The sequence below is a fragment of the Balaenoptera acutorostrata genome, chromosome 14, assembly GCF_949987535.1.
Source record: "Balaenoptera acutorostrata chromosome 14, mBalAcu1.1, whole genome shotgun sequence".
NCBI classification, from domain to species: domain Eukaryota; kingdom Metazoa; phylum Chordata; class Mammalia; order Artiodactyla; family Balaenopteridae; genus Balaenoptera; species Balaenoptera acutorostrata.
The window spans coordinates 60,498,188-60,526,059 of record NC_080077.1 but is presented as its reverse complement, the minus strand read 5'-3'; the positions used below and the strand labels follow the sequence as shown (position 1 = coordinate 60,526,059).

Below are 27,872 nucleotides of genomic sequence, written 5' to 3'. Positions count from 1 at the left end.
TAATTTAAAACCATTTTCTTTGGGGGAGATGAGAGGAAGTACCTTTAAAACCTGTTATACAAAACTCCAGCTGCCTTTTTATAAAAGTACGTTCCTTAGATTAAAATCATAAAATTAATGTGCAAGAGGTTAACAAAAATGAACTAAAGAGCTTTATTGACATCACAGTACATTCAAGAATAATTTTAAGAACATTACAGCTGAAAGAGAATGGCATGTTTATAGTCTTATTATGCACTATTTTTTGAAAAAATGTAATACAAAGAAATCCTATTAAGTAACTTGGAGCAGCATTTGGAAAAAGTACACCTATTTACAGATTAAAAAAAAAAAAAATTCTGGTTTCACCTACACAGCCACAATGTGCCTCTATAATGAGACAAGCCCTTAAAACTCATGGAATTTTTTAAACATCATGGCATTCTTGCCACATCATTCCTCAGCGTTTACGACGGGGAGGGGTTGTTGATCTGAAAAAAAGAAAGGGAAAAGATAAAATTTAAAAATAAAAATGTATTTTATACTAAAGAATCTGCAATTTTCAAATAAATAATATTATATAGGATTTCTAAAATTACTTAAGACTATGATCATTTATCAAGTACCAAACTGAGTTTATTAAAGAGAGAGAGAGAAAGGACACTTTCAACTTTGCATAAATTCAGTCAAATTTTTTTTTTTTTTAAATCAGACAAAATACTTTAAAAAGTATACTACCTTGATCGGGACTTAGACTTGTGTTTGCGGCTTGCCTTCTTACCAGACCTTTGAGATTTCTCCATGGATCGCGACCGACTATGTTTAGGCTTCTTAGCCTTCTTTTCTTTGCTACTTCCTGGAGACTCAGAACTGCTCCTTCCACTAGTATCAGAGCCTGAATGTTTTTTACTGTCTTTGGTAGTACTTTTCTTACTATCCTGTCTAGAATCATGTCTTATGATTTTAACAGATATAGAACCACTCCTAGAGAATGTTCTTTCACTTTCTCGTTTCCTTTTTAATCTATCATCCTGACTACTGAACTTAAAATCTTTTTCTTCCCTTTTTTGTTTCTCTTTTCTTTTATCCTGTTCACGCTCCCTTTCTTTGTCTTTCTTTTTCCTATCTTTATCTATACTTCGACTCCTCTCTTTTTTCCTCTCTTGTTCTTTAGCCTCACCTTTATGCTTATGACTGCTCCCACTAAGATTTCCACGTTGATCATCAATTTTACGCCTATCTCGACTCCTACTGCGACTGGACCGATTGGTTCGCCTATCCCTTGAGCGACTTCTACTTCTACGTCTCTCTCGGGAAGGACTTCGATTTCTTCGTCTTTCTCTTTCAATGCTAGTTCTATTAGACCTCCTCCTATCTCTAATCTTTACTCTAGCCCTATTGCTCTCTATTTTAATTCTGCGAGAGTAACTTCTACTCCTACTACGCCTAGCTTTAATTGTTGGCGATCTACTCCTACTATGTCTCTTTTTTCTTTTAGGAGAAGAAGATCGGGAAGAAGTGCGACTACTACCTGAGCTAGAACTGTACGAAGAGCTAGAGACAGTACTACTAGTACTACTACTTCTGCTATTGCTACTGGAACTACCACTACTGGAACTTCCTGATCTACTCCTTCCTTGTTTCTCTTTTTCTTTATGCTCTTTTTTTGGTTCTAAAACTGACGTAGTTTCATTTGGAGTCCTTTTCTTTTCATTAACCACATCACCATCTGCTTCTCTTGCTTCTAGTAGTGATAAACTATTTTGCTCTTTATGGATAAATTCATTCATCTCTTTTGTAACCCTTTCTGTTTGTTGCTTTTCTTCTGAAACAGAAAAAGACAAAAACAGTAAGAAAGGCAAATGTGCAATGAAAAAACTCCCATGCTACCAAATTTCAAGCTACCAGACTACAAAAATACAGCAGCACTGTTCAACAGAAATAGAATGCAATAAGCAATTCAGGGTTTTTTAACAGCTACATTTAAAAAGTAAAAAGTAACAGGTGAAATTAATTTTCATATTTTATTAACCCAACATATAAAAAATATTATCATTTCAACATGTAATGTTAAAAAGAATATTGAGATATTCTGCTCTTTTTTTTTTTTTTTAATGTTAAGTCTTTGAAATATAGTGTGTATTTTATACCTACAGCACATCTCAATTTGGGCTGACTTCATTTGAAATGCTCAATAGCTACATGCAGTTAGCTGCCTTCCTGGACAGTACAGCAATAGAGTACCAAAGTGTAGAGCTACAGTAAAGCAAGTAAGAAAAGATTTCCCTTTTGTACAATAAGGCAACTTGAAGGTAAGTAAGTAATTTATATGAAATTTTTGGCTGTTAACTCTTAGTAATTACTTCTCAAATAGTCCAAATAAGATTTTTCAAAAAAGAAATTCTAAATAAATATTCTTTCATTATTCCTAGTATCATTATATAAACTAAGAACTGTACACATGTACAGCATTTTACATAAAAAACCTTCTAAAAAGTCCTCTATTATCTTTAAATATGCTAGCTACAAATTACTTTTCAATAGTTTACAATATATTTCCCCTTTCAAAAGTCTTTTCAGTTTAAGAACTTTTTTTTTTCTTAAAGATTTTTTGATGTGGACCACTTTTAAAGTCTTTATTGAATTTGTTACAATATTGCTTCTGTTTTATGTTTTGGGTTTTTGGCCTTGAGGCACGTGGGATCTTAGCTCCCCGACCAGGAATCAAACCTGCACCCCCTGCATTGGAAGGTGAAGTCTCAACCACTGGACCACCAGGGTAGTCCTGTTAAGAACTTTAATAAGAAATAAAAATACACTAAATAGCTTAACTTACAGCCAATGGAACTAATGTCTCCCAAAACAAAACAAAAAAACTTTTATAAACTATAACTTTTTACAATCAGTTTTGACTTTAACTTTGATAAAAACTGCAAATGAGCCAAAAAACCTTAGTTTCAGTTACGTAACATATTATTTATAATCTAGCCTTGATTCTATCGTTTGGTATTTTTAAGTTGGTTATAAAATAAAAAGAAATATGAACAGAACTGTACAAACACTGAGTCTAAAAGATATACCTTCCATCTGTTTATCATGTAACAGCTGCTGTTCTTTTTCTTTTCTCCAAAAAGCTTCCTGCTTTTGCCGGATTCGGTGCCGCAATTCCTCATCATCAGTGTCAGATGACTCAGAGCCTCGGTCGCTCCTCTCATCTTCACTGTCTCCTGATCCGTAACCGCCCAGTCCACCTGTGTGCATAAAGCCCAGTCTATCATATGTCAAACTTACTCCATGCACTAAAAACTTTTTCAGGCCCGAGAAGAAAGCTCATTTCTTTTTTCATTGCCTTTTCTTGGAAGAATATGCTTATTCGGGGTGGGGAGGAGTATAAATTACAATGCTTAAGGAGAACACAGAATCCTCAAGAAAATTGATACTTAGTATCTTATTCTTTAAAGAATATTTCATATGTTTCTCACCATAAGGGAATCTTGAAAATGATTGTCTTACTGTGCATGCTAACCAACAAAGCCATTTAATAGGGCAGTAACAAAGCCTTACTAAAGCATAATCAATTCAAACTACCTTACTCAAATTTATGATGATCCTGAAAATATTTCTAAAATTAACTCTTTCATTGTTCAAAGCTTAGAAATCCAAGGGATGCTAAATATTTTTTTCCTAACAAAGTTGGAATACTGTAATTCTCACTGATACAGAAATGGTATGGTGCTAAAACTGCTCCCCACCCTGAAGTGATCTAAATAGTAATCATAACAAAATCACATGGGCATTTGGTTTTACCCATTTCTGTTGACCCTCACAAATATTAATTTGAAATGATGATGTAAAAAAGGCAAATTCAAGCTCTTATATACTTGATAATATATCATGCAAATTGCAAATTACGAACACATCACTACTATCATGCTGTAAGATAAACCCTTTCCTCTACGTAAAAACTTGACTTGCTGCAACACAATTTAAATAGAGGTCCTTAAGAGCATTAGTGGATAGGTTTTTCCCTAAGGCATGTATGTAATAATTCTCAAAGTGAGCTTAAATGCTATCATGGCTAAATTATGAACTATTATAACTTGTACTAATAAACTATGAATTAGCCACCACATTTATAATCCCACTGTGAATGCTTTAGTAAAAAAAAAAAAAAAAAAAAAAAAAAAGCAAACCTTTTAGAGCCTATAACCCTAAAACCTAAATTTTATAAACTGTGTAGGACTAGTACAGTTTCAAAACAGAACACGTAGAGAGACAAGGTAAGTGTGATTTTTCCCTTTAAGGCCCTCTCACAAATAAGGAGAACACTTACCGAGTCCAGTGAGGGAAGCCAGTGCACTGGACTGTGCCAGCTGTTTTGCAGGAGCTTTGTATCACATCAACAACAGGAACAACATGTTAACACAAATAGCCACGATTTCATAGTCATGAGAGTCTATGGTATTGTTAAATCTACTACTATTGCTGCTTTTCGGGGAGAGAAGAAACATTAAAAACATAACATTCATTTTAAACCAGTAGCATGTCTTGCCTTGAAATTATAATTCTGATGTGAGCTGAAATTGGTTGATAATGAGGAGAAATGCTGACCAGTACACTGGTATTTTTTTTTTTTGAGATATGGCCCATAATTTAAATTTTTCTTTCAATATACTTTTTAAGTGTTACTAAAAATATGGGGGGGGGGGACATTAGCTGCTTCTGTAAAAATTATAAGTGGCAAACTGTGAAAATTCTGAAGGTTCATAATTCATTAGGCAAACTAATTGTATTAGAAATCATATACCAATACCATGGTATCTATATATATATATAAAAATCAGGTGAAATTGAACATCAAGAATTTTCCACAATACATTTTATAGAACAACAGCAAAATTGCTAATCTGTGCTCAGGTAGGTTGGATAAAACAAAAATATCTGTATAGTTTTTAATATGGTGTCTACAAATCTAACCTTTCCCAAAGAGTTAAAACATGCAAGAGACTATTCAAAATCTGCTAGTAATTCAACAAGGACAACAAAAAAAGTCCAAAGTAGCCACCAAAACCAAAAGACCCCCAGAAAAAGAGAACCAAGAACACCCACAATATACCTTTCGTTGCTTTCCGGTGTGCATCTTTGGCTACATAATAAATTTCTTCATCTGTGACATCCAGTAGAATTTCAGTCAGAAGCATTTTTGTCAGCAACATCTACGGAAGGATATTTTATGTTTTTTTCTAATTTATTATAGTTACTGATACAGTTTGACATTTTCAAAAAAATTAAAAGGCAAAGCCGTTTTACAAAACATTTTTAGAGATCAGACCAGCTATTCCAAGGAATAGAGTATCTTGAAAATTACTGTATTATCAAAACTTTAAAAATTTTAAAATCATGTGGATTAAAAAATATATATATGAATTTATCTGTATAGTAGAGAAACTGAATTCTAATTCTAGATACAAAACATTTTTTTAAAGTCCCTATTAATAAAAGTTTCCACAAGTGTTTTGAGAGAACTATCCCTTCATTTAATAATATTATTAGTAAGCAGCACAATACTAGTTTCTTATGTCACTTAGGAACTTACATTAACCCTCAGCTCAAAGTAAAATTTGAGGGGAAAAAAACAAGGAAAATAACAAAAAGGCAGTCATTCCATTCTGTGAGATGAAGTCCTTTTTTTCTTGATTACTATAGCACAGCGTACAATAGACTTGAAATAAGGGCTGGATTCTAGCATCGGTTTGGCTACCAACAGCTGTTTCAAATGTGAGCCTCTCTGGGATTCAGATTACTCATCTACTAAAATAAGAGTATACTGAATCAGCTTCATCTAAAGACATTTCAAATATCACTGGTCTTTCAATACGAGAAACGCAGCACATTATATTCCCAATCTCAGAAACTGGCAATACACATTATAGGCACTGAAGGCTTTGAGAATTCTTGCAATGAAGAAATATGTTTAACTGTGTTCAATCCAGTGCTTCCTAAATTTATTTTTCTATGCAGCCTTTTAATCTTTTTCAGTATTCAAAAAACACACTTTAGAAAAATAATAAATAATAAATGTTCTCTTGGGTCTCATGTAGTAAAACACTGTTTAATTAAAAATGTGCTTAAATAACTGCTTTATAAGCTGTGATTTCGTATTATGTTACTTGGATTTTGCAGACATTATCACCCAGCAAATACACATTTTATAACTGTTTCACAAGTTCTCTCTCAAGTTTAAGATAGCCAACCAATAATTTAAAAAAATTATAAACAAGATAAACCCTATAATATAATGTTGCATGTCAATTATACCTCAATTAAAAAAAATTTTTTTTAAGCCTGTACATGGTAAAGGTAAGAAATTTAACATTCTACCATTTGATACTCTTTCTCTTCTTCAGTCATTTCTGGTTCACTTTGATCTTCTTGAGGAACTGGAGATGGACTTCTGGTGACTTTTCCACTGCTTGCGGCCTCCACATTTTCAGTGTCTTCATCTTCCTCATCACTATCCTAAAAAAAGTAATAGCACTTTCGGGTAGCCCAAATTCATCCTTAATTATCTTATATATTCTATTTTAAAACCCCAAATTAAAGTCTATGAAACAGATATATAAAAATGAAATTTCTCTAAATTACATTTTTGTGCTATAGGTTTCATTTGATAATTTAAAATGTTACCTGAGAGGAAATATTAAGATTACAAGATGACTTATGAGGATCAATTTCAATTATTTTTCCTTTTTTTTTCCTTAGTTAAGTTTTACCTTATTTTATAAATAACTAGAAGCACATCAGGCCCAGAGACTGATTTAATTAATATCCATTATATATGATGGTCCTGACATGAGTGGCGTGTAGAATTTTGGATAAATGCACCACAGTCATATTATTCAGTGTAACTTTTACAGCTGTAAATGTAAGCTACTTACCTAAAATCATGTGACTTAAAAATCTAAAGTCAGTTTCCAGATCTCAGCTGGCTAGTGAAATTTGCTTTTTTTAGCTACGTAACAGACAGATAAGCAAGAAATGAGGTCTACTTCAGACAGAGGAAATACCAGCAGTTTGTCTCTCTGAATGGTTTTAAGTTTTCAGTATCCAGATAGCATACCTTAAAAAGGGGACTCTTCTTTAAGCAAAGAAGTATTCCATAGTCATTCTTAACAATCCTACTAAGTAAAAGACAAGGTGATCACCTAAATACAACTATGGAAAGACTATTTGAACCAGGGGAAGATACATGTAACACAAGTCCAAAGGCATCTGGGAGGAGAGGGAGGATAATCTCCAAACAGATTTTTTGACACTTAAAAAAAAACATCAAACCTGAAAATCCACTATTTCATGTAAAGACTGAAAAAAATCTTTTTTTCTTTGTTAAAGGTAAACTTTAATAGTAGCATCCTGTTGTTTCTTACCGGTATAACACCCAGGATAAAATCACATCTTCGGCATGGTTCTTTTGTTAAAAAATAAAAGTAATTTATGGCACTCATGGAATTTAAGCAAAGCCAATCTGCTTAAGTCTAGTTAATTTGCTGTCCTTGAGACTTATTTCTGAAGCAGAAAATGGCCTTGGGAGGAAGAACCATTTCCTGAATTGCATACTGGCCAGTGCTGTGGCTGTCATACCGTCTAGGAGCATACTGTTGCTAAACAAAAAAATTTCTAGGGCTTCCCTGGTGGCGCAGTGGTTGAGGGTCTGCCTGCTAGTGCAGGGGACGCGGGTTCGAGCCCTGGTCTGGGAAGATCCCACATGCCGCGGAGCAGCTGGGCCCGTGAGCCACAATTGCTGAGCCTGCGCGTCTGGAGCCTGTGCCCCGCAACGGGAGGGGCCGCGATGGAGAAAGGCCCGCGCACCGCGATGAAGAGTGGCCCCCGCTTGCCGCAACTGGAGAAAGCCCTCGCACGAACCGAAGACCCAATACAGACAAAAATAAATAAATTAATTAATTAAAAAGAAAATCCTTAAAAAAAAAAAAAAAAAAAAAAAAAAATTTCTAAGCCACTCATGCCATCTAACTGATGGAGTTCTTTTTTTTTTTTTAATATTTATTTATTTTGACTGCATTGGGTCTTCATTGTTGCGCACGGACTTTCTCTAGTTGCAGCAAGCAGCGGCTACTCTTCGCTGCGGTAGGTGGGCTTCTCACTGCGGTGGCTTCTCTTGTTGCGGAGCATGGGCTCTAGGCATGCGGGCTTCAGTAGTTGTGGCTCGCGGGCTCTAGAATGCAGGCTCAGTAGTTGTGGCACACGGGCTTAGTTGCTCCGCGGCATGTGGGATCTTCCCGAACCAGGGCTCGAACCCATGTTCCCTGCATTGGCAGGCGGATTCTTAACCACTGTGCCACCAGGGAAGCCCACTGATGGAGATTTAAAGAGTTAAAACTGGGCTTCCCTGGTGGCGCAGTGGTTGAGAATCTGCCTGCTAATGCAGGGGACATGGGTTCGAGCCCTGGTCTGGGAATATCCCACATGCCGCGGACCAACTAGGCCCGTGAGCCACAACTACTGAGCCTGCGCGTCTGGAGCCTGTGCTCCGCAACAAGAGAGGCCGCGATAGTGAGAGGCCCGCGCACCCCGATGAAGAGTGGCCCCCACTTGCAGCAACTAGAGAAAGCCCTCGCACAGAAACGAAGACCCAACACAGCCAAAAATAAATAAATTAATTAATTTAAAAAAAAAAAAAAGTTAAAACTTTGTTACTTTCAGTGCCTATGTCAAAAACTATGAAAGTTATTACATCCTTTGGTGTAAGTATAGTTTTGTTTTAGAGTCCATCACTAGGGAGTTAGCTGTACTACAACAAAAGAACACAGATTTGTTTGTCAAGGTAAAACCTATTATCTAGCACCCCAATTAATAACTTTTCTCTGGAATGATATGTTTTATAAATTTGCTGTCCCCTTTCTCCTTACTACCCTCAACAATACATACATAAAAACAATCTCCAGGGCTTCCCTGGCGGCGCAGTGGTTGGGAGTCTGCCTGCCAATGCAGGGGACACGGGTTCGAGCCCTGGTCTGGGAAGATCCCATGTGCCGCGGAGCAACTAAGCCCGTGAGCCACAACTGCTGAGCCTGCGCGTCTGGAGCCTGTGCCCCGCAACAAGTGAGGCCGCGATAGTGAGAGGCCCGCGCACCGCGATGAAGAGTGGCCCCCGCTTGCCGCAACTAGAGAAAGCCCTCACACAGAAACGAAGACCCAACACAGCCAAAAATAAATAAATAAATAAATAAAAAATTCTCCTAGATCTTGTTCACCTCCCAGTTTAAAAAAAAAAAAAAAACAATCTCCAATATACTTACTGAAAGTAATCTCAAGGACATTACTCTAATACTTTTTTATAAGCTAAATTAATATCTATTTATTTCAATACTTTTTAAAAATTGAAGTATAGTTGATTTACAATGTTTCAGGAGTACAGCAAGTGATTCAGTATACATATATTTTTTTCAGATTCTTTTCCATTATAGGTTATTACAAGATATTGAACAAAGTTCCCTGTGCTATACAGTAGGTCCTTGTTGTTTATTTTACTTATAGTAGTGTGTATCTGTTAATCCCAAATTCCCAATTTATCCCTCCCCCCACCTTTCCCCTTTGGTAACCATACGTTTTTCTATGTCTGTGAGTCTATTCTGTTTTATAAATAAGTTCATTTGTATCTTTTTTTTTTTTAGATTCCACATATAAATGATATATTTATAAATTGTAAATGTAAATTGGTGCAGCCACTATGGAAAACAGTATGCAAGTTCCTTAAAAAACTAAAAATAGAGTTACCATATGATCCAGCAATCCCACTCCTGGGCATATATCCAGAAAAGATGAAATCTAATTCAGAAAGATACATGTACCCTGATGTTCACAGTAGCACTATTTACAGTAGCCAAGACATGGAAGTAACCTAGATGGCCACTGACAGATGAATGAATAAAGAAGACGTGGTGTGCATATGTAATATTCCATATACACACAATGGAATATTACTCAGCCATAAAAAAAGATGAAATAATGCCATTAACAGTAACATGGATGGACCTAGAGATTATCATACCAAGTCAAATAAGACAGAAAAAGTCAATTAACTTTTCACACAGATGTCACAAGGAGTTTTATGCCAGGAGTGTCTACTTACAAATTTACTTCTCTGAGGTAAACGAGGGCCATCTCCTCCTTCAGCATCTTCTGCAGCCTTCTTTTCTTTTTTGGACAATTGTGAACGTTGTTGTTCCATTCTTTCTTTCTCCAACTTCTTCTGCTTTTCACGTTCCATTTTTTCAAGACCTTCTCGAATCCAAGCTGGAAGAGTCCTGCGTTTTACTGCATCTGTTTCACGTGGGACAAAATATTCATAAGTCAGCTAAGTAAAAATTGTAAATGCATGAGTTTCTTATTCTTAAATTTCTACAATCTTCGTAACTTAAAAAAAAATAATTCTGGTGCCGTTTGAGTGCTAGTGACAAATACTATCATTCTCCAGCAAGGCAGTGGTAATAAAAACAATCCACTAAACATAACGCTTTTCTTTAAAATCGTCACTTTTAATAGCAAGAGTGAACACTGCCTTAATGGCTTATAATGTGCCAAGGCACTAGGGAAGTCCATCATCTCACTTAATCTCAAAAAGCCCTAAAAGAGCACTACTATTACTCCATCTCTTTTTAAGTGAGGAAACGGAGGCTCAAAGAGATTAAGTGATGTGCTCAAGGTTACAAAGACAATAAGTAGTGATGTGGGCTAATTCAGAGCCAACTGTTGTACTATGCTGCTTCCTAAAATGTGAAAACAGAACAGAATTAAACAAAACCACAAGTCTTCACAGTAAGAATTCATTTGAACTAATATTATTCCTTAAGTTAAAACAGAAGTTAGAATCTTCCTAAAATGTCTACTTTGTGATTAAAAAAAGAAAGACTTAAATGTCCATTAAGTGCTAGATTTGGATTTCCAGATAAAAAGGAACATAAATATGTAACTTGTCAGTTGCAATAAACTAGTTCTATTATGTTATTTAAAAATTAAAATTTTCTGCCAAAAACTATGGAAAGTGAAATAAAGAAATTAATCTGACAGCAGTATTATCAGATGAACTGAGAGTGGAAAGAGTCCATAGAGAGAGAACAAACAGGAGGTTTTAAAGGGGGAACTGATCATATATTGGCATAATGTAGCTATCAACATTGAAGAAATATCAACATGCTATGGTCACAGTAAATTTCAATTTCATCACAAAATCTGAAGTTTAAGGTAAAGATTCATTTTAAAGGAAAATATTCAAAACTTTAAAGATTTTAGATAGCATCTTTTTTGTAATTTTAAGGTTTATGACTATAAAATGATAGGATTTTAAAGTATCGTTTCCTAACCTATCAGAGTATTAGAACAATTTAAGAAAATAAAACATCCTTTTTACATGATCAAAAAATCATGCCAATTGTGGTTCACTAAACTTAAATAGCTACCAATTTGTGGCGGCTCCTGCTTCACAGGAAGTGCAATAGGTGAGCGCTGCCGATCCCTGAACGATGATGGCCTTTCTCTTCGATTCTGGGGAGGTGCCGGAGGTCCTGGAGGTCCTGGTTGCCAATAGGGAGGATGAAATCCACCTTGCGGTGGACCAAAAGCAGCCCCATGCTGAAAGAGTATTGCAGTTTATTTTTCTTCACATTAATACAATATACTCTCTGGGACACACGTGTGTTATGAACTGGGACAGTAGAAATCCATGTGTGCAGCAAATCCAAGAATTCCATGGTTCTAATATCCACCGATATTTCTGTAGCCCCAAGAACCTAGGCTTACTTTTCTTAAGAAAGATAAAGATTTTCTGCCTATGTAAATGCAAAGAGCCATATAAAATCCAGCTGATAATATACTACATTCAAGAAGTATAAGAAAGGATATATAAATGAGCTTTTTCATTCTGAATCCATTTATAAACTAATCCTTCCACTACCAAGAAATCAAATAAATGTCAGTTTTTCTGTAACTAGAAAATCACAGGAAAAAAAAGTTTTAAATCAATTCCAACTTCCTAGTTATGAACTTATTTCTATCATCTTGCAAGAAATATCTATTTTAAGCTAAGATAAAAGCTACTGAATCATTACATTATATATTTTTTTTGTAATTTTGCCATTTTCAGAGGCTTTTCTAAGCCAGATGCCAACAGAGCTCTTTGCCTTGTTAGCATGGGGATCTACCAAGCAAATGTTGTGTAAGTAGAAGCTCCGCACTACTACATTTTTTCAAAACAAACAAAAACTGTCCTATCTGTATACCAAATATTCATATACAAAAAGTATCTGAATGTGTATGAATAAGAGGATTACTGTCTCAAGGTGAATACTGTTTACGATTATGCCCATTATCCATACAAGTAGTGAAATAACATATGGGTTTTTTCCAAAATTTTAAATGATAGCTCAGTTTAAAGGTAACGATTGCAATCAATTATTTCAAAATGACACCTAGCACTATAATTTAAGGGTGGACCCTGGCAGAGTGATTAGAGAAAATATAGCCCCTCTTAATGACACTATTCCCCATAGAGTTCTATGTCCCTAGGAATGAATTAGATGCTACAAAGAAAATTATGTACAATTCCATAAACATGTCATGTCAGAACGGAAAAAAAATGACAACACTAGAAAATGTCTCAACTCTACATAGCAGAAGGAATTGCCTTTAGGAAGATGATCTATGTTCTTCATGTATTTTATTCATGTCTTAACTGTAATCTATTTTTGATAAATAATGTATTCAACTACCGTGCATTTTCTAAACTTTATTTAATATTTAAAGGTACCATCTTGAAATTATAAATTAGAAAACAAAACATCATATGGCTATTGCACTTACACATTTTTCATTTTATCCAAATTTTTCCCTAACAATCCTTTATACCATTTTCCTAAGCAAATCAAAAACCAGAAAATAAAGATCTAATGATTTTAATACTCAAAAACTGATAACTTTTTTGAGACATAATATGTGCTTATCTGTACAAGACTGAAAAGTGAAACACATATCTTAGGTACTCTTGATGAGACACCTCCAAAGAATGGATTACGTGCACATCTACAATATTAAAGCAACAAAATATCTTTCACCTGATAGTCAAACTGGTTCACTGGCCCCACTGCAAAATTATCGGGTGGTCCACCAAAGTTGTGATTGTTCTGGTTAAATATATGCCTGTTGTCAGGGGCAAATTCCCCACTGTCCTGACTGTTGCTGTCTTCGGAAGGAGGAACAATGTCCATTGGGCCTGGTGTTGGTGGCATCCATGGCTGCTCTGGAGGGGGGTGTGGGGGCTGCTGATGCATTCCCCATTCTATTCAGGATTTAGGCATAAAAACATTCAACAGGGGTTATAACAAAATCAGCACACATCTTTAAGATCTCAAGAAAGCTACATTTTTCAGTAAAGAAACAGATTAAAAAATTTATGACTTCTTGGTCCAATTTCTTTTGCATATCTTAAAAATAAGCAATGAATTAATCTAATAAATAATTAGAATGAGCTAACTTCCACTCTAATTCATATCCTAAACAAATGGAAACCAAATGCCCAAAATTATTTTTAATGAACATAACAAAATCCAAAGCAATTTTCTGTTGAATTTTTCTATTTCTGTTCAGTAACAATACCATAAAAATAATACCTTGAGATTTTTATATAATTTCTTTCTTCCATGAACACATTTATCCTCACAACATCCCTGTGAGGTAGGGAGAGATCAGGTACTATTTTTGCCAATTTCAGGAAGGGAAATTGAGGCACACAGAGGTAAATCACTTGCCTGGGACACAAAGAACACCAGCAGAGCAGAGTTGGGGAAGTGGGAATGCCAGGGTGAATCACTGATGAACTTAGGAACCAAAACGTTTTCAAATGTGGGAAAATTTGGCACAGACTCCAGAAAACTAGAAATGAACTACTTCCCAGTATTAAAGATTAGAATATTCGTTATTCTTTTAAAAGTGGTATTACAGGATTACTTCCTGAGTTTTCCATTCTTACATTGAGAAACAATAATAAGTACTAATAAGGAAAAGGAGCTATGACTTCACCATTAGCATAATCAAAGTAAGATTCACCTATAAAAATGTGAAGTGACTGTTAAAAATAATTAATAACACAAGTCATAGAAAACTGAACTAGCATCAAGGAACCTAATCATACTATGAAGTAAAAAAGCAAACAAACAAAAAAAATAAACAGATAAAAACTTATGGAAGATCTTCACTATCTGAAAAAAAGGGAAGAGAGAGATGGGTGGATGGTAGGGGCAGAGTATATTTGACAGACTAATTTGTCACATAGTGACACAATTTTTCTTTAATTAGAGACTAGACATGTTTTGCTCTGCCAGTGCTGCTGCTGAAAAGGCCAGAGGTTGCAACAGAGAGACATAGAATGCTCTCTTCCCTAGATGCCAAGTGAGGTTTCCAGTGTTCCCAGCCCCTGTCAGCCTAGGAATGAAGAACCAAGAAAAGAATCAAACTGAGTGCCACAATGCTAGCAGATGAGTATAGAATAATTTTAACCACAAAATTTCAAGGTCAAATCTAATTGAAACTGCCTAGTCTTTAAGAAGCATTAACTTCAAGAAGTCATAAAACTAAGCAAATTAAACAATTTAATTTTAATCCTCATTTTATTGTAAAAACAGTCCTAAAATTTGGAAAACATAAACAACAAACCTGGTTGCCACATTCTGTTAAAGTTCGAATCCCCTTGGAAATTCCCATGATTGTTTGGACCAGACTCCATTGTAGACATATCTTGTCCATTTGGCATCATCCCTGGTGGTTGTTCTACCATGCTTTGCTGTCCTGAAGCTTCTCGTTGGGCAATCCAAGCTTGAGCCAATGCAGCCCAGTCAATCTGGCCTAACATAATTTAACATAGCAGAATTTGGCATTCAGAATGTCGGAGCTAAAAGAACAGTGCCTCTATGTAAAACAAGCTTCTCAGTTATTCCTTACTAGAGATTTTAAATATTACAGAATGTTATAGTTGAAAAGAATACACAAAAATAACCCATATTCAGGCTACAAAATAATAAAAATTACTTAAGACATCCACAAAAACACTCTTAATCAATTTCTAATATTAACTCATAAGAAAATTTATTCCCTGCACCTTAAGTTTACTGAATTTTTAAAAACTCTTATCCCTTTTTTAAACCACTATAAAAACAAATGATTAACCTCACTCTTTCTCTAATAGGTCCCATCCAGGTCTACTCTGGATCCTATATACCTCACGTGAATATAGATAGCTATTCTTGTTCCTTCTCAGTCACCCTTCTTTAGCATCTTTAACTCCCTTCTCTAGTCAAAATATATCTCCTTAACAACTTCTTAGCCATTCTTTATTCAAAATTCATTGTTTCTGCTATCTTAAAGTTCCTCCTTTCATCAAATATCTATAGTTAACATTTTAAGATCTAATTCTACTAATAAAGTAAACAAAGTAGATTAAGATAGTTTTTTACATCTCAGTTTAGCAAAGATTAAATACACTCTCATACATTTTGATGAAAATGAAGTTAAACTTGACAATGTATATCTAAAACTTTCAAATGTACAACTGTGATCTATCAAACCTAGCTCTTAGATTTTTTTTTCCTAAGAAAATAACTGCACAAGTAATAATGGTACATACACAAAATTATGGGAATGACTTCAAAAAGTAAATAGTCACAGACAATCTATCATCTAAAAGTGGATTTATTACAGTACAGTCCTATAACGGAATGCTATGTAGCTATTAAAAAAAAGAAATAGGATAAGATTAACCCAGTAAAGGCAGGACAGTGGAAGGGGTCATATCAGTTAAACAAGATTGGCTACGAATTAACCACTGCTAGAGCTAAGTAATAAATGGGGGCTCCCTATACTCGTTTCTACATCTGTATATGCTTGAAATATTCCATATTAAAGAGAAATTTAAAAATGATAGAGCATACCATCAGTTGACTATAATCTACATAGAATTTTAAGATTCCGAATTAACAAAAGTATGATTAAGCAACACATTTAAGAAAGACTTTCCTCTTTCTTTAGAAAACAAGAACTAAATCAGTTTTAAAAATATTAAAATCTACATAAAGCTTTCTACTCTCTGAGGAAATCTTCCAAAGGGAAATCCATTCCCTAATATGTATGCTAGGTAAGATTATTTACAAGAAAAAATTAAAATCTGACCATAAAAATGATCCAATAAACCAATCCCAACTCTACCTCCCTTAATCCCAGTGCCTATGTCCCACTCATCTCTATACACCCACCTCCCCCGCTCCCCAAATTCAATTTGTTTCCTTACTTGGATCCTGCTGGTGCTGGAATGACTGCATCCATTGTTGTTGATTCAAGGGCCATTGCTGCCAAGGCTGTCCTCCTTGATCCCACATCCTGACTTTTAAAGTGTATCTGATTTTCTGTCTTCAACAAAATAAACATAGTTTAAAAATGAGAATGAGTGCTCTTTAATGTTAAAGCTCACACATCAGAAATTATTATATGATGATACATTTATGTGATCAGAGCTCTAAAATTCTGCTCAAAAGGTTGCCAAAGGCAACTGGAATTTTTTAGTTGGCAAGCAAGAGTAGAAAATTTCATGTTAATGCTGACGTCAAGAGTTTGGGGGCAAGCACAGCTCTATTCAATTTAGCTCAAAAGGGGGAAAAAATCTAATTTTTCCCAATATAACTCTCTGGAAATGTAATTATTTTGAAGATTATTAAAAAAAAGTGATTTAATCTCCCTCAAACCAAGGCTCATTGAAGAGGGTAACCAAATAGCTCTAGCTAATGAAGGAAAACTCTTACTTATAAATTAGTTAATGAATGCAGAAGGTAGAAAAGATTTAGAAAAGTGCCATATTGTCAAACCTAATAAAAACAGCTGATTCAGGCAGTCTTAGAAGAAAAGTTGATGGGAAATCAAAAATTCAAAGGTTGCCGAAATATCATCCCTACAGATTATTAAGTGTCTCCTCACGAGATACAAAATTACGTCCCCAGAATCACTATGAATATTTTCACCAAAAATGTTTACCTGAATCCAGCTGAGCTTTTGGCTCTCACTTTCAGTGTAAAGGAATTATTAGGGGACAAAGGTACTGGCCAAATAGTATCAAAAGAAACAATCAGACAAATCTAGAAGGTGAGACAGTCCAGAAGACCAGGTATCTTTTCTTTCCTTTTTTTTTTGGGGGGGGGGGGGCCGCATCGCGCAGCTTGTGGGACCTCAGTTCTCCGACCAGGGATTGAACCCGGTCATGGCAGTGAAAGCCCGGAATCCTAACCACTAGGCCAACAGGGAACTACCCAAGACCAGGTTTCTTAACATATAATTAACATGGAAAAGTAGAGGGGAAAAACATACATTAATACCTATTAAATCTAGGTGATGAGCATGGGGGCAGGGAGGTTCATCACACTAGTTTACTTATCTGTAAACTAGTTTGAAAACGTCCATAATAAAAAGTTTTAAATGCTTACAGTCATTTTATCTCTGTACTTCATCCAACACTGATATACAACCCTATTCAAGAACCAATGACACACACAGTAAGCAGAGTATGTTTCTTCATTTTTGTACCCCAGGGCTTAGCACATAGCAGGCATTAAATAAATGTTTACTAAATGAATCCTTTCAGACTGACCCTTTCCTCTATTCTAAAAACAATACAAAACTACGCCTTAGTATTTATTGCAGTGTCACAAAAAGTGGGAAAGCCAGATATTAAGGAAGTAACAGACACCAACTTTAATACAATTGGCTACTACAATCCAGGCTCTTAGAGCTTGTAACCCCAGTCTTTGCAGCATTCTCAGAATGTTACATAGTTCTGTCAATGGCAGATCCTGACCTCTCAATCGAAGAACACTGTGAATTAGGAAAGATGCATTCCTTTGTTATACCTTGTTTACTTATGAGTCAAGTGCACTTATCTTCTAGCTGTATTAATATATTCTATTATAATGGGATTATTAGAATATGTCAAAATAGGCACTAAATAGTACCACACTTGAGGCCAACAACTGTACTGGGTATCAATTCCAAGCTAAAAATACTTCTTTTTCTAATCTCTCTTCCGATTTTCTCTCTTCTTTTTTCCCTCTCCTCTTTTCCAACTATACCTTTAAAGCCCTTTAAAGACCAATAACTCATTAGCACTCTTGAAAACTTTAATTAACTTTAATTAAAAGGTAACAAATAAATAAATAAAGAGGAACACCCAGAAGAAATACCAACTGCTATTTTGACTGACCTCAGAGGTTCACCTTCTGTTTAAAATTTAGGTTGATTCAGAACTACAGCTTGGAAGCATAGCAGCAAGATTACTTATGCCCTGAAAAAAAAAAAAAAAGTGTATGTTTGCACTTAAATTATGAAGAGCTATTTGAACTAATAAAAATAAATTCTAGAGATGCAACATGGAAGTGTGATCATCTCCAAATTAATTTGAACTTTCTCTTCCATTAATTTTATAATAGACAAGATTTACCATTATAAAGTTAAGAGAAACAGGTACATCAGAAATGAGAAGGCAAAGCTTTAAAAACATTTTTCTTTCAAAAATATCTTTTTTATTTACTTGAACAATTCATTAACAGTACAAAATAATGTCAAGCAATTTAGGAATTGTCATATATGCTGAGAAAAAAAGGAACAACAAACATTTTAAAAGATTTCTTCCATCTGATATGAACTTAAATGGTACAAATAAGGTAATAAATTCAGATTTTTCTATGGAATTCTAAGTTTAAAAATTACATCAGCAAGGTGAGAACAATTTGTCCCTCAAACAGTTTCATCTTCTTCCCATTAGATTAATACTTTTTTTTTTTTAGATTTTTTTGATGTGGACCATTTTTAAAGTCTTTATTGAATTTGTTACGTCATTGCTTCTGTTGTTTTTATGTTTCGGTTTTTTGGCCATGAGGCATGTGGGATCTTAGCCCCCCAGGGATCAAACCTGCACCCCCTGCACTGGAAGGCAAAGTCTTAACCACTGGACCACCAGGTAAGTCCCCAGATTAATACCCAGATTAAGACCTTTTTAAAGCTGATAGAAAGACAAATGTATTCATCTTTTTACCTTCCAGAGGTACCAGACAGCTTCCTGCTGTCCTAAAGCGAGTGACCAGCAGTCACTAAACAACAAATGAATAAATGAAGGGTCTATAGGTCCTTCTTTCCCTCTGTTTACTTTTAAAGGTTAGTGGTAAGAAAGCTGCTGGCCTATATACAGGAGAACCAAAAAGGCTGGTGTAAGCAGAGCTTGCCATGTTTCCCAAAGCTCTCATGGCGCATCAGAGCTCAGCGCGTCGATTTTTCTGTCGTAGGTTGTAAACTCATACAATGCGGGCATTATAACTAGCTCCATACAGTGCCTACTGGACTTGCAAATAGACGTGCACACAATAAAACCACTTTAATGATGAAAATGATGGATACTGACTCCCTATCGTCATTTCCAATACATAGATTTACTTTTCTAGAAATCAATCTAAACTAAGTTTCTTTTACTTACTCCTGTTTAATGGTTATCATGGCCAACGTTTTCAATTCCTCTTTTAAGTTTTCTGATTACCACTTGTCACCTAGACTTAAGAACGCAAGCCCTGGTTCATGATGCCTGCCTATACCACACACTAGCTGTGTGAATATGGGCAAATTAACGACTCTCTAATCCTTGGTTTTCTCATCTGTAAAGTGGTGAATGTAATAAATGTCTACCTCATAGGGTTATTGTGAGGATTAAATGGGAAACATAAAAACTTGGCACAGAAAGCTTCAATAAGTAGTGGTCATATCACCACTAAGACTTTCTCAGTATTGTTTTTGATAGCACTCAAGTTTACAACTGGGGGTGGGGACGGGTGATCAAGCCAATCCACTTCTACTCAATTCCATTTTCTTCTCTTAAAGCAATCTAAGACTTATCCAGATTTCATTTTATCTCTGGAATGTCCCTACTTCTCACAATATCATAGGTTGCAGCTTTTATTAAAACAAAACAAAAATTTCCATGTTTTCCTACGCACTAAGAGGTTTTACTTGCATATTTTCAAGAGTGATCTGTATTATTTGTAGCCATTTTTCTGTTTGTTAAAACCAACCGCTTCTAGTTTTACTATGCTTTCCAAAGCTCTTTTCCCCCTAAAGTTTTTATAGAAGCTATTATTCAAATACAATGTTTGATACACTTAGGCTGAGAAAAATATGGAAAGGATGTGAAATTGTGAGAAACAGAGCAGAATAAAACGCAGCAAAGGTAACAGTAAAACTCAAGCAAGTAAGAAGTTAGAAGCTATTTAATAAAATGCTTCAATTAAATCTGCAGTTGAGAAACTTTATTTGGCTACAGAGAGTGTGCTGAACAAGGGCGTAGGTAAAACACCAAATGTTCAGTCTTTTTGGAAGACAAGTTAGCATTAAAGTATTTTATCAAAATTGTTAATAATCATCCCTCTGACCCAGCAACTCCACTTCAAGGACTTAAAACCATGGATGAGCATACACACCATGTAACTCAAAAACCTGCAGCATGTCTGCAGCAGTGAACATCTGCTTTCAGTGACACTCAAAGGGCAGTAGGTGAGATAAGAGTGAACCATACAGTGGACTCCTATTCAGCCATTAAAATGAATAAGGTAGACTTTTATATGCTGACATACACTGATGTACGAACTGTATTATGAATTGCATGGTGAAAAAAATTATGTGATACAGGATGAATAATGATGCCACTTGAAGTTCCTCTTTTTTAAAGAAGAATGCAATTTAGTATAGAAAATTCCTAAATTACCAAAAACCTCTTAAAATTGGTAAGCTCTGGAGAGGGAAAACAGAGATGAGTTAATTTTAATTTTTAATTCTCTTTCTATATTCTTTGAATTATTTAACCATGAGTGTGTATTTTTTAAAATAAATCTACTACAGATTTTTAAAGATACGAAGAATCAGGAAGCTGGTCATGAAAAACTTCACGTGTTTCGTCTTGGCTCAAACGAGAATCTTCTTGAGGGCAGAGGAAATGTCTTAATAGTTATTTGAATTCTCCAAAGTGCTCTGCCCATATTAAGTGGTAAAATATTTTACTCATTCACTGAAATTTATTATCAAGTAAATATATTAACATTCAACAATGAAGATGACACTCTAGTACTGCTACTCTGACTTTATAACATCAAAAATCAATTCCAATTTATTCATTCTTCCTTTAGCCTTAATTTTAAAGATTCTTAAGCACCATTTCTCAAGTTTAGAGAAATGTGATTATTGATGAGCCAGGCTACAAGACTTTCCCTTTACAGGGTTAAATTAATTGCTATTTCCTTGGAAACAATTGGGATTTGGGAAGAACAGAAAGATCAACAACCAGGGTTTGCATCAGATCATGCACATTATCGCACAGAGCTATAAAAATCTAGTTTATGAATTTGACTAGTGTTATGGATTGAATTGTGTCCCCCTAGAAGATATGTTTAAGTCCTACCCCCACTCCCATTAACTGTGAACATGACCTTATTTGGAAATAGGGTCTTGGCAAATGTAGTCCAGTTAAGATGAGGTCATACTGGATTAAAGCGGGTACTAATCCAGTAATGATTAGTGCTTTTAGAAGAAGAGACAAGACAGGAAGAATGCCACATGACTACAGAAGCAGAGACTGGAATAAAGTGTCTACAGCCAAGGAAAGCCAAAGATTGCTGGGAACCAACAGAAACTAGAAAGAGGCAAGGAAGGATCCTTCCCTAGAGCAGAGACAGAAGAGAGAAGAAAGAAAAGAAGAGAGAGAGAGAAATGTTTCTCACATCAAACACAAAGTTTAGAAACCACAAAACGCAACAATCCTCTTCTCCCCTGCCATTTCAGTCTTACACTCCAGGTAATGGATCTCAAAGTCAAAAAGAATTCATTTGGATCAATTCACATTAGGTGGAAATGGCACTAACGAAGTTAATCTTGTAATTATTTGAAATGTAGTAACCTTTTTTGATACTTGATGTGACATGCATTTTAGTATATACTGAAATACTTTGCAGTCTGCAGCTCAAGAGAGGTAGTCAAAAAATACTGGAGAATTGAATACTTTGGTTATAGATACCAAAAAAAAAGTGATAATTGAAAAATAAATTTGGAAGAAAAAAAAAAGAAAAAGAAATGTAAAAAGCCTAAAGGAAACAACCCCCCAGTGGCGACAAGAACACTTATCTTGGTTCTAATACCATTCTCTAACAAAGGAAAGGAATCAGGGATCATTAGAGAAATAGCTGATTCTTAGAACTGGGGCAAGAAATATACAAAATGAGCCTGGAGCATCTTGTAGTGCCAGGAAGTAAGAAGATGCTCAGAAAAAGGGGGAGGGGGAAGATGGGGGCATGTCAAAGGTGCACAGTAGACAACTGAAGGAGCTACCAATGTCCAAAACTGGAACAATCTGGGCAACAAAATAAAGTAGTACTGGATTATAACACAAATTATGACATAAATATCTATTGAATCCTTACTGACATAAATAAATTGGAGGGAAGAGACAAATTTTCCATGCGGAGGGATTCCAAATAAATTATGTAGATACTCCACCCTAAAGGAGGGAGAGCTTAACTCTCCACTCCTTAAGTGAGCTTTGTGCAAAGGGACTTCCTTCCCAAAGAGTACAATATGGAAAGGAGGGAGTGGACAGAGGAGAGTAACTTCACGGTGGAGAAATTAGACAAACACTACCTCAAGCAGGTGATCAAGGTCAATATCAACATGATAAGTCATGTTCATAGTATGTAGCCTTGATAGAATGTGATGAAAAAGGCATTTTACCTCTGTGATCTTCTTCCTCAAAACCCCTAATACCAGTCCTATCATGAGAAAAACATCAGACAAATTCCAATAGCAGGTCACCCTACAATATCCCTGGCCAGTACCCCTCAAAACTGTCAAGGTCACTGTATTACTTTGCTAGGGCTGCCATTAACAAAGTACCACAGACTGGGTAGCTCAAACCACAGAAATTTATTTCCTCATAGTTCTGGAGGCTAGAAGTCCAAGATCAAACTGTCATCAGGGTGGGTTTCATTCTGGGGCCTCTCTTCTTGGCTTGTAGATGGCTGTCTCCTACCTTTGTCTTTATGTGGTCTTCCCTCTGTGTACTGCTCTTTTTTATAAGGATACCATTATAGGACACAGGACCTACCCTAATGACCCCATTTTACTTCTTTAAAGACCCTATCTCCAAATACAGTCATATTCTGAGGCACTGAAGTTAGGTCTTCACTGTATGAATTTTCAGCCTGTAACAGTCATAGAAAACAAGCCTGAAAAACTGTCACAACCAAAGAAGACTAAGGACACATGACAATTAAATGTCATAGGGTGTTCTAAATAGGATCTTGGGCTAGAAAAAGGACATTAGGTTTAAACTTAGGAAATGTGAATAAACTATGGACTTTAAATAACAACAATGTGTCAGTATTGGTCCATTCAATGTGACAAATGTACATGTACCATACTAATATATGTTAACAATAGGAAAAACTCTCTGTGGGGGATTGGGGGGTAGTTTATATGGTAACTCTGTACTATCTGCTCAATTTTTCTGTAAATCAAAAACTGTCCTAAAAAAGTAAAGTCTATTAACAACAACAACAACAAAATTTTAACATAGAGTCTCAATCAAGACCATCTTAAAAGAACTGATTTACTGTTACCTTACCTATAGCCACGTAACACCTTACAAAACACCTTCAGGATTCTGGTTTTTGTTGCATTTACCTTGCTGCACTCAAATTGGAAATTCCAAGTTTATTTTGTTGTTCTATGAATTAACCACCAACAACCAAAATGTGTCGAGTACCCATGATGTTCAGATGACAATAATATCCATCACAGGATAATAAAACTGAAACGTTGGAAGCTACCTCCTTCTTTCCCAAAGCGTACTTAACACATAGTGTCTGTGACTTTAAAAACACGAGGATAATACAAACTAAGGAACCTAACTGTAGTTAAAAGGACACAGTTGCCCTCCGCTGCGCCTGCGGAGTCCGAGGTGCACAGCAGAGAAGGTCCAGGTCCGGGCCCCCGCCTCCTCTGCTCCCCTGCACCCCCTCCCCATACGGGGGGTTCCCACTGCGCACGCGCAGTGCTTAACGGCCGGTCGGAAGCCCAACAATCACTCCCTTCTCTTCCTAGAGGGAACTCTCACAGTTAGAGGGAGAGATCGCGAGCACTCTCTTTAACACGAACATTTCCTTTAAACCGGGAGCAGCGCCGTGATTCACCAAGTCAGGCGGACGCCACCGCTTTAAGGGAGATAAGGTTCCAACAGTCGCGCCAAGCAGCGTACGCAGCCTACGTGTTTAAGTTATGCTACCTTCGCCAAAGAAACCAAGAAGGTTCTAATGACCCGTTAAGTCCCCACGCCTAATCGTTCTCCACTTACCCACTCTGATTCCGGAACACCGCGTCGCCACCGTTCCTATAATACCTCTCCAACCCTTTCGATGCTTCTACTTCTTCGCGAACAAGACAAGATGGCGCCCGATTAGTCTCACCCGGAAGTGAATAATAACATCCGTTTGTCATCTGAAGCCATACTGTCCCCCAGCCAGGTCTTTGACCACGTGACTGTACCCGGTTAACATGTTTCGACGCCATTTTTGTTATGGGCAAAACCACCTCGACTATGTGGTCAACACCATGCAAATGTCTGGACATTCCTGTACGTTACCTTTTAATGTAGCCAGCGCCATGCCCGACCCACTTTTATCTTTACGGCGGGGAGAAAGCCAAGAGTTTAAGTGTTCTGTACAGAGCGCGCTCAAAATTTTTACTTTAGCAACGTGATCCTCCTTCAAGGGGAAGTATGTTCCCTTCCGAAAAGGTGGCTGAGTTCGCGGCACTCCTTTCAGACTACGAAGGGGCCCCAGGGTCAAATGAACCAACTCCGGCGGGTTGCTCGGTGCGCCCTTAGCCGTATTTCACACCGACCAGAGTCTGGCCCGAACTTCCGGAATACTCCCGACTTGGGTCTCACGGAGCGCCTCCGAGGGCTCCGCCTCCAGAGAGACCGGACGTTGGTGAAGTGACTGGTGTAGATGGTAACTATAGCGGAGACCTTAGCTGGCGCCCGCAGCGGTCACTCTTTGTTAACCTCGAAAACATAGCGCCCCCTTCCGGGGACACTTGCTCAGCTCGGCCTCACCCGGCTACTCCCGTTGTTTCGTTCCTTCCCCGGGACCTTTAGGGTAAAGTGGCGGAGATGTCCCGTTTCCGTCCTGCTGCCCCGTTCTCTCAACCACAAGATGGCCTCCCGACAGGACTTATGCAATTCAGTTCTTCGAATGGAATACTTTGATTCCATGGTGTTTTAATATGAACGATGTTCAGGTATCTAAAGTATCGATTTACAGGCTAGAAGCTACAAAGAAAACAAAAATGTTCCGAAGATACATTGGAAAATAAATACTGGAAATAAATATTGGAAAGTGCCTTTCTAGAGAGTAACATGAAACTTTTGCGCACCAAGTATCTAAATTGTTTCATTGGGAATCGTGCAAAAGAAATAGCAAATAACAGTAGAAATAAAATATTACGAATACATCTAGATGGATAAAGAAGTTAAAGATAGACGTGAGAATAGACCCTGTTTGCATGAAATCCAGTCTTCTTGAAGAAACACTTGAAACCCAGATTCTCCTGCATCAGCGTTAGAACAAAGTCCTCGATAGCTAAAGATTCGCTGGTCCTCAAATCCAAGTGGCCCACAAAATACAACTTCATCTTGGGAGAAACGATAACTAATTACACCTCTATCAACACAATAATGTGAGTGCATAGTATTACTGGAGGCAAAAAGAAAATTTGGTTCCTTTGACCCTTTCCCTAATTTCACACAAAAAAGCACACACACACACACAAAAGGACGACACAACAGTCTAGTGCGATTTTTATTTATTTTGGGTTTTTTGGCCAGCCCTGCGGTTTGTGGGATCTTAGTTCCCCCAACAGGTATTGAACCTGGACCCTGGGCCGTGAAAGGACGGAGTCCTAACCACTGGACCGCCAGGGAATTCCCTAGTATGATTTTTTAAATCACTTTATGGAACAAAAACTAGGACATTTACCACATATTATCAGTGGTCGTCTCTGATTTTGCTCTGTGATCATTTTCCAAGTTTTTGCCCAGGGCCTGATTTTCAAGTTTATTTCTCTGAGAAACATTCTAATCAGAGAAACATTCTATCTTCCTTGTGAAACCTGATTGCCCTAGAGAAACTTTCATATTGTTCCTACTTTCTATAATCATCTTGTATTTGTTTGCTTGTTTCACTAGTAAAGTTGAAGCAGTTTTCTGGTAGTTTTTTGTTTTTTGTTTTTCCCATCTCTGTTCTCCAGCTGGCCAGTGTACTGCTTAGCATACAGAAAGTTCTCCATTTGTCGAATGAGAGAATTATTAAATAACTCACGTTTGTTCCTTCTGCCAGTTTAATGAGGCACTCTCAGCAATCACTGTTTGCCAGACCAGGAAATGAGTTTTACAGTCCCATATTTTCCTTTCCCTCATTACTTTCACCTAGGATTTCCCTGTAACTTTAGGATTCGAAGGAGACATCAGGCACTTACATGTATTTCAACACCAGACTTTCTCGCAATGTATTTTCGTGTTAAAGTGTCTATTTGAGCAGCTATCGTGTACACGAGCTGCTGCAGTCTAGTCATTCTGCACCTTGATTAGAAAGTGCAGTTAACAGTTGCCATCTTGCCAGTCTTAGCAATCTGCTGTCTATGACTAACAATCAGGGCGCTTTGTAAGTTAAATTTTTTATTAACTTGCCTTCGTTGCAGAGTGTTTGAAGGGGAGGATATATTCAAGTTAGTACTTTGCATTATTATGAAAACAAGTTATCCTTAAGGTAAAGTGGAAAAAAGTTAAATGAGATGTGGAAAAGAAACAGAATTAAGAAATATTCCTACTTCTTGAGATCTGAACCTTTAAGGTGTTATGACGTTCCATATCACATCCATCTTAAAATTTAAGAATAAAAATTATTTAATGGTAACTAGACTTGTGGTAGTGATTACTTTGTAGTGTATACAGATGTTGAATTATAATGCTGTATATATGAAACTTATCTAATTAAAAATTATTTAAAGCTGTGGTATATACATACCATCGAATATTATTCAGCCTTAAAAAGGAATGAAATTCTGATACATGCTACAACATGGATAAGCCTTGAAAAGATTATGCTAAGTGAAACAAGACAGACACAAAAGGACAAATGTTGTATAATTTCACTTTTATGAGGTCCCTAGAATAGGCAAATTCATAGAGACAGATAGCAGTTGCTGTGGGTTGGAGGACGAGAGGAAGAGGGAGTTATTATTTAATGGGCACTGAATTTCTGTTTGGGATGAGGACAGGGTTCTAGAAATGGTGATATTTGTACAACAGTGTGAATGTACTTAGTGCCACTGAATTGTACACCTAAAAATGGTTAAAACGGTAAATTTTATGTTACATCTACTTTACCACAATAGAACTACAATGGAGGATTAAAAAGTATATAAAGCTAATATGCTACAAGCAAATTATTAAAAATTACAACTCTTAATTTTTTTAAAATTTTATTTATTTATTTATGGCTGTGTTGGGTCTTCGTTTCTGTGCGAGGGCTTTCTCTAGTTGCGGCGAGTGGGGGCCACTCTTCATCGCGGTGCGCGGGCCTCTCACTATCGCGGCCTCTCTTGTTGGGAGCACAGGCTCCAGACGCGCAGGCTCAGTAATTGTGGCTCACGGGCTTAGTTGGTCCGCGGCATGTGGGATCTTCCCAGACCAAGGCTCGAAC

At 36.5% G+C, this 27,872-nt stretch overlaps 1 protein-coding gene across 8 annotated transcripts; it reads right to left on the bottom strand.

Annotated features, from left to right (window-relative positions):
- Window positions 1-129: 129 nt before the first annotated feature.
- On the bottom strand, window positions 130-25,025 carry PNISR (PNN interacting serine and arginine rich protein). Of its 8 annotated transcripts, none has more exons than XM_057527843.1 (13): window positions 24,752-25,025; window positions 18,287-18,367; window positions 16,331-16,445; window positions 14,704-14,892; window positions 13,107-13,330; window positions 11,457-11,628; window positions 10,130-10,320; window positions 6,361-6,498; window positions 5,096-5,195; window positions 4,313-4,366; window positions 3,060-3,230; window positions 718-1,804; window positions 130-470 (listed from the first exon to the last, which is right to left on the bottom strand). In XM_057527843.1, exons 3-13 carry the CDS (start codon window positions 16,416-16,418, stop codon window positions 440-442), a joined length of 2,445 nt encoding a protein of 814 aa, XP_057383826.1. In that variant the 5' UTR covers window positions 16,419-16,445; window positions 18,287-18,367; window positions 24,752-25,025; the 3' UTR covers window positions 130-439. The 8 variants fall into 8 exon arrangements, with proteins under 8 accessions (XP_057383826.1, XP_057383824.1, XP_007169716.1 ...); XM_057527841.1 differs by having other exon boundaries at window positions 16,331-16,449; window positions 24,752-25,024; XM_007169654.3 differs by lacking the exon at window positions 24,752-25,025 and adding an exon at window positions 24,464-24,571 and having other exon boundaries at window positions 16,331-16,449.
- Between the last annotated feature and the right edge of the window lie 2,847 nt (window positions 25,026-27,872).

Excerpts from the sequence above, each read along its gene's own strand:
- PNISR (XM_057527843.1), bottom strand. The coding sequence starts at position 16,418 with ATGTGGGATCAAGGAGGACAGCCTTGGCAGCAATGGCCCTTGAATCAA. Across the intron at positions 6,499-10,129 it reads TACCTCAGAGAAGTAAATTT|GATAGTGATGAGGAAGATGA; the intron begins GTAAGTAGACAC and ends TACTTTTTTTAG. Across the intron at positions 4,367-5,095 it reads ACACCGGAAAGCAACGAAAG|CTCCTGCAAAACAGCTGGCA; the intron begins GTATATTGTGGG and ends TGTGATACAAAG.